The following is a 7207-nucleotide window of genomic DNA, read 5'->3' as shown; positions in this document are numbered from 1 at the left end:
GGGAGGCGAGCCAGCTGTTGTTTGCAGACGACACTGCTCTTTTGGCAGGATCAGAGGAGGGATTGAGGAAGTTGGTGACAGAGTTTGGGAGAGTATGTGATAGAAGAAAGCTAAAGATAAATGTGGGTAAAAGTAAGGTGATGAGATGTACAAGGGGTGAAAGTGGCAGTAGACTGGAAGTGAACATAAAGGGAGAGCGACTGGAGGAAGTGGATAGTTTTAGATACTTGGGTGCGAATGTGGCAGGAAAGGGTGGAGTGGAGATGGAGGTAGAATATAGATTGAGAGAAGCAAGTAAATGCCTTGTTGGATTAAAGAGTGTAATGAGGAATAGACATTTGGGAATGGAGGCTAAGAGGACATTATATGAAGGAGTGATTGTGCCAACAGCACTGTATGGAACAGAAACATGGAACATAAGAGAGGAGTTTGAATGTGTTTGAGATGAGGTGTCTGAGAAGTATGATGGGGGTTACTAGGCTAGATAGAGTGAGAAATGAGGAGGTGAGGAGGAGAACAGGGGTGGAAAAGGAGCTGGGTGATAGGGTTGATGAAAGAATATTAGGATGGTTTGGACACATGGAAAGAATGAGTGAAGAAAGACTAGTAAAAGAGGTGTGGAAGGCAGATGTGGAGGGAGTGAACATGAGGGGACGTCCTAGGATGAGGTGGATGGATGGGGTGAAGGGGGCTTTGGGGAAGAGGGGAATGTCAGTTGAGGAAGGACGGGAGAGGACAGAAGACAGGGGTGAATGGAGAATGGTTGTATATGGATGATGTGATTGCATGAGGTGGAATGGGCAGGGGGATGGGGGGTGAGGTAGTATGTGTGAGCAACATTTGACGCAGCCCGAAGGGATTTCTTCCCGTCCTCTCATTTTATGCAATGGGGGGACGGAGAGGGGGGGTCACCGATTTAATGAAGCGGCCTTGCTGTGGATGTGCTGTGTCTTGCGACACTGCTTCTGACCCAGGGCAGTGGACAAGGTGCAGGGATGACCCGTCATTCAGGAGGTGCTCAGATAAGAGGGAGGGTGGAGGGGTGTGGAGTGTATTCAGGGATGGAATGGGTGGGAATGATTTTATGCCTTTTTCTTTTTGGCTACCCCCCTTGTAAGGGGGAAGAAGCCTTGGTATATGTATGTATGTAAAAAATGTAGTCAAATGGAATTTGGAAAAGCAAAAATAGGATATCCGGGAAATACAAAATTGGAACAAAAGTAGTTACAAAAGTAAATTCAGAAAGAGACCTAGGAGTGATAATTTCAAATGACATGACACCAGACAAACATGTAAATAAAATAGTCAGAGAAACCTACAACTTAATAAGATCAATGAAAGTGGCCTTTGACTACATGGATGAGGAGATGGTGAAGAAAATGCTAGTTACACTGATAAGACCAAAATTGGAGTATGCAGTGACACTATGGTCACCCAGTACAAAAAAAAAAAAAAAAAACTAGAAAGAATTCAAAGAGCACTAACAAAGATGGCACCAACACTCAGTATGCTGACATATGAACAAAGAATAGAAAAAATAGAATTATTAACTCTGGAGCAAAGAAGAGAAAGAGGCAATTTGATATCCATATTAATTATGAAAGGGATGGAAATCCTTGACAGGGATGATCTACTTAAATGGGACAATAGAAATACAAGGGGACACAAGAAGAAACTTAAGAAGGACAGTTACAGAAGAGATCTGAAAAAGAATAGCTTTCCACATAGAGTGATAGATACATGGAATAAATTAAAAGAGAAAATAGTGGGTGCTAAAACTATACATGACTTTAAGAAAGAACTGGATACGGAAAGATACAACTGCGGGTCACTATGAGCATAGCTCTTCTCCCGCAGAATACAACTAGGTAAATGTGTCACTCCTTCACACTAAATTCCCTGCCCAATTTCACTTCCTCTCTTTTACCATCTACACAATATCTACCACTCCAGTTTGCTCTCTCACTTAACTTGCCCTCTTCCAGTGTTTCAGCATTATTTCCAATATTGATCTCTCCATTGTCCTCTGTGCATTGACTTGGTTAGTTTCCATCTTTCACAACTGTAGATTATTGCTGGCATTATACATTAATTGTATACTTTGTGTTCTATACATACAGGTAGAGAGCTTCTCATGATCTTATATTTACCAAACATTCTCCAGCCAATTATGATATCCCTTTTATTTTATTCTCATGATATTTAACTAGTTTTAGCATCTGGCTTGAATAATTATACTCTTCAGTCTCTTCAAGACTCTCACCATAGATTATAATTATTTTTGTATACTTTGAGTTCCAAACATACTGTATGACCTATCAAATACTTTCCATCCAATTATGATATACCTTTTATTTCATTCTCTGATTTTTAAGTCACTTTTACAATCTGGCTTGAATAATTATTTTCTTCAACTTCTTCATGATGCTCACCATTAATTGTGATATGCAAGAGGAATGTCTGTTGAGCCAGGAAGAGTGCAAAAGATAGAAATGAATAGAGAGTAGTTGTAAATGGATGAGGAAATGACAGATTGAGAGGATTTCATTCTTGTCTACTCTTAATTTTTGAAGTAGATGAGAGGTCACCAATTATCTATTTACCTAACTGTATTACCATATAATAAAGTGTATGTAAACCAGACTTGGCTGTCAGGTCCTGTTGTGGAAGTATTGTCTTGTTGCGTTGCCTATGACCTAAGCATTGTAGCAGAGACAGGGATGGCCTTTCCTGCTTAAAATGCTAAGATGAGAGGACAGCAAATGGGCTTTGAATGAATGTAGGATGGGTGTAGGGTCAGTGGATTTTCTGATTTAGACACTTCCTTGTAAACAGGAAAAGGTCTTTTGGTATATGTATGTACCTGCATATGTAAGAACTTTGGCATTGTGCTCTTGGTCTAGGGTGGGAAGGTGTGAATAGGCAAATGATGGTGATAGTATTGCTCCTTTTTTTCTAGTTTATTTTTATTTTTAACAAGTCATACCTTGCCAAGGAGGCACTCTGCAAGATTTTGCAGTGTGGAATATTAATGAACTATGCCTATGGTCCAACTCACTGACAGCAGTATTTGAATTGTCACTGCTTTGAACTCTCTTGGAAGTAGCAATGCCTGCTTGGGAGACCCCTCTGTAGTCTTTTGGTCCCCTAAAGATGGTTTCCAGGAGATATCTTGCATCCTATGCCAAATGGGAAGCTTGATGTTTTCCATTATTTTTCTGGAGAGGATATGCCTTGCGACCATTATCTGTCAGATGACACTTTACTAAAGCTTTCCAGTACTTGTTGGATGAGTCTTGTGAGCAGTGTGCTGGTGGAATGGCCTTTCTTGTTACTATGTTGATTCTGTGAAGTTGTTGTATTCTGAATCTTTCAAGAAGCAATCTTTCCATCAGTTCAAATATAGTACAGAAGAAAGTGATTGATCATTAAGATGCTGGATTATCTGGCAGTATGGTTTCAGGACTTCATGCATACATTATTAATTTGACTCGCTATTTCTTGGCAGGTTTATACAGTAGGACCTGATTATGCTCATGCTGAAGCTCGCAAGTCACCTGTTGTAGATGGCCACGTTGAGCGGGATGCAGAAGGTAGAGAAGTACGATACCCTGTGACATTAACTGCACATGAGCGAGATCTGGCACGTCGTGTTTGCATAGCATTTAAACAAACTGTTTGTGGCTTTGACATGCTCAGGTATTTGTATTGCTTTGCTAATTGCCATAAGCTGTTTTTAATGTGTTCAAAATAATTATTAAGAAAGTTTAGGCACTGAAAATTTGTGTTGGCAATAAGACTTGACAAAAATTGGTATTCGCCTAAACAGGAATTCTTTTTTTCAGATCAAATGGCAGGTCATATGTAATTGATGTGAATGGCTTCAGTTTTGTGAAGAAATCAAATGTGTATTATGACAACTGTGCAAATGTTTTAGCCGACCTCATTCTGCAGGAAGTGCGTAAAAAGGTTCCTCCAATGCTCTCAACCAAATTAGAGACTTTGTAAGTACTGTTGTATATATTTCATGACTAGAACACTTCCATGAAATATGGGATCCACCATGAAATATGGAATAATTGGTAATAATATTGCATTAATGCTTTGGTGATGGTATTTTGTTTTGTGTTGCTCCTACTGTTTCTTAAGTTATATAAAACCACACTGTTCCTCACCAATTACTCCCTCTGTTCCTCTCCTAATCCTCTCAATCAAGACCCTCCCATAAGCCTTCCCAACTACACTCAACAAGCTGATCCCTCTGAAACTACTACACTCACACTTTTCCCCCTTTCCCTTGTAAAGTGGAAATATACAGGCACTCCTCCAGTCCTCCGCCACTCTATCCTCTCTTAAACAAACATTTAAATAACCTCACCAGCCAGTCCACCATAACTGTACCTCCTTTCTTCAGACATTCTGCATGGCATCCATCCAACCCAGGTGCCTTACCTGCTCTTATCATCTTAACAGCTGCTTTCACTTCATCTTTCCCTATTTCTCCTCCATTCTCCTCACTCATCACTCATTTTCTTAGTGCTTCCCACTGCAACTAACGTTCCCTCCCTATCCTCCTTGCTTCCCAAGGAATATAGTAGTTTAAAGATAGTCTTACGCAGCTATTGCCCATTTCTATTACTTTGCATTTTTTAGTATTGAAACTCATTTTCCATTCTTGCCTCCATGTGAAAACAGTGTCTAGATTTTTTTGCAATAGTCTGCAGTCCTCATTTTACATTCTTCTCATGATTTTTGCATCATCTACAAATATACATCACAAAATCCACAACTCACTATGTGCATCATAGTTGGTATAAAATATATGTTGAACTCACAAACCTACTGTATAATTTATTTATCTATTTTTTGCAGGCTTCTCCGTAGTCTCTCTGAAACCTTGGATTCATCAGTTAATAGTGACAAAAACAACAACAGAAGTTCAGAGTGTCTCAAAAGAGAGACAAGAGGACCAAAGGCAATAATTGCAGGTAAGATAATAGCATGGAAAACCCAGTGAAAGATATATATAATGAATGATTGATTTCCTTAACTGTAGTATACAGTTAATGAGGTATGCATTTGGGATTCTGTCTTATTTTCCAATCATCATCTCTAGATTTAACATCATTTATGGTTCCAGCTTGGGCTATAGCATCTGGGCTATACTTGGAGTTTATGCATTTGTATGGAACTGTTTCCTTCACTTATATAAACTGCAATTATCTTTAATGATAAGAGAGTAATCTCTGTTCAAAGTAAAATATTGACCACATTTAACTTTTGATATCCTCCTTAAATCCCTCCCCTTTTTCTGGATAGATGATTTGGGTAGAGGGTAGAGGATAAAGGGAGCAGATGGGCATATGTGTATGAGAGTGAAGGCATTGAAGGCAATAGGATGATTGCTGTACTGTGTGTTATATTCCTAGAACTATGAAAGACCTAATATAGTACTGATTCATAAAGGAGAAAGTAAAGAGAAATCATTAATCATCTGTACCACTGCCACCACCTCATTTTCAACATACAATGGGTTTCTCAAAACTGAACCCCACTGTAAGCTGAGGAGTACTTGTATGTGTTGCTGACTACACCAAGAGTGATAGAATGAAGAATTCAAATTTCTTTTTGTACTTACAGATGGTGCAGACAGCAGATGAGTGAATGTGTCTTAATTTTTTACAAGCCAGCTGAGTAACTATTACTGGAGTGATAGATGGTTAGATATTGTACTGCATACACCATTAACAGTAGCAGTGATTCCTTCAACAAGAAATCAACATTAACTATCATTCAATACCATTGTGGATGACTTATATGTATCATCTATATTGGATGCCTTATATACATCTATGTTGGATGTCAGGATATGATTTTTTGAAGGGGATTTGTATAAAAAAAATACATTCTTGGGTAAACTGAGACATGGTAGTTTGGGAGTACCAAATGCTGATATTCTGTGAGTTACACAAAGGTTCCATGTTTCATAGGAGATACAGGGTTTTCTTTACAAGATAACATACAGGTGCAGTAGTAAAAGGGTCCATTAAAATATATTCTAAGTACAGACTTGGCAGAAACACCTAGGATTGTAGAGAACATTTTTGTTACTTAGTAGTATATAGAATTCACAGAAAACCCATATTATTATAGCTGAAGTAGTGGAGGTAGTTGCATTGTTATATGTGCCTTTATAAAATATTAAGGAGTGGCCAAACATCATTATGTAGTCCTGTAGTGGCTTTGGATAAAGACTGAGGGCAAAGAAATGCCTGGAAACTGGAGGACAGAACACTTATATACATGTCACCATTTACGGAACCTCCACTAAAATCACCAAATGACCCTAGGGTAGTAGGGGATGACTGCTATTGTAGCTGAAAGAGCAGACATAGTTGCTTTGTCATACATATTACACAGCACTGAGGAACAGCTAAACACCATGATCTTTGTAGACCTGTTTGAGCCTTGGACAAAGACTTTGAGGACAAAAAAATACTTGGAACAAGTGGATGCGATATGGAAATACATGTCATCATTAACCAAACCTCCATAAAAGTCATCAACAGCACTTGGGTAGTTGACTGCTTACTATTTGGCAACATTTTGTGTACCCTGGTAGGATAATTATAAATTATACCCATATTAAGTGCCAGTTTTATAGATAGGTACACATATGTGACATACATGTACAAATATGGTCAGCTACTAACAGGCAATGAAGTATTATAACTGCCAAATTTATTACTTTGTATTATTTAAAAATGTTAGTGTGAGACTGCAGTGAGTATTGCATTTACTTTTAAATGTGTGCACAATCATTTGCACATATCATTAATAATATATAACAATAAAATTACCAGTTCTGTATCCTTGTTTTTCTTGCCTGGGAGAGTTGTGCAACTGATGCAGACCAGCTCAATATGAACTAAAAACTCACTGTCAGAGAAAAGAGAGTGAAAAACAGAGTTGTTCCGTATAGTGCAACCACAGTCTGTGGTCCTCTTCAGCAAGACCTCAGACTTTGTTCCAGCTATATATATTCATGCTGTTTGGCAAATTGGCATACAGGAAACAAGCTACACTTGTTGGGTCTTGTCTTTTACTCCCAAATTATCATATCTAGTTTTGAAGTCATGTATGGTTCCAACATAAGGTTATATAATTTTCTAGGATATTACAGGTCATGGGAACAAATTGAAGACCA

General features: G+C 38.4%; 1 protein-coding gene across 3 annotated transcripts in view; it reads left to right on the top strand.

Moving 5' to 3' along the window:
* The window catches only part of LOC143032415 (inositol hexakisphosphate and diphosphoinositol-pentakisphosphate kinase 2-like), an 86801-nt gene extending 79933 nt beyond the window's left edge, over window positions 1-6868 (top strand). For all 3 annotated transcript variants that reach the window (XM_076197159.1, XM_076197157.1, XM_076197158.1), the window contains exons 8-11: window positions 3509-3699; window positions 3846-4004; window positions 4873-4988; window positions 5641-6868. In XM_076197159.1, the coding sequence (XP_076053274.1) occupies window positions 3509-3699; window positions 3846-4004; window positions 4873-4988; window positions 5641-5660 (486 nt within the window). In that variant the 3' untranslated portion in view covers window positions 5661-6868. The remainder of the gene's footprint in view (window positions 1-3508; window positions 3700-3845; window positions 4005-4872; window positions 4989-5640) is intronic.
* Window positions 6869-7207: the final 339 nt, after the last annotated feature.

Source organism: Oratosquilla oratoria, chromosome 13 (genome assembly GCF_046742065.1).
Source record: "Oratosquilla oratoria isolate Oo_2021 chromosome 13, ASM4674206v1, whole genome shotgun sequence".
NCBI lineage: Eukaryota > Metazoa > Arthropoda > Malacostraca > Stomatopoda > Squillidae > Oratosquilla > Oratosquilla oratoria.
The sequence above is the reverse complement of the archived record's forward strand: the minus strand, read 5'-3'. Positions and strand labels throughout refer to the sequence as shown.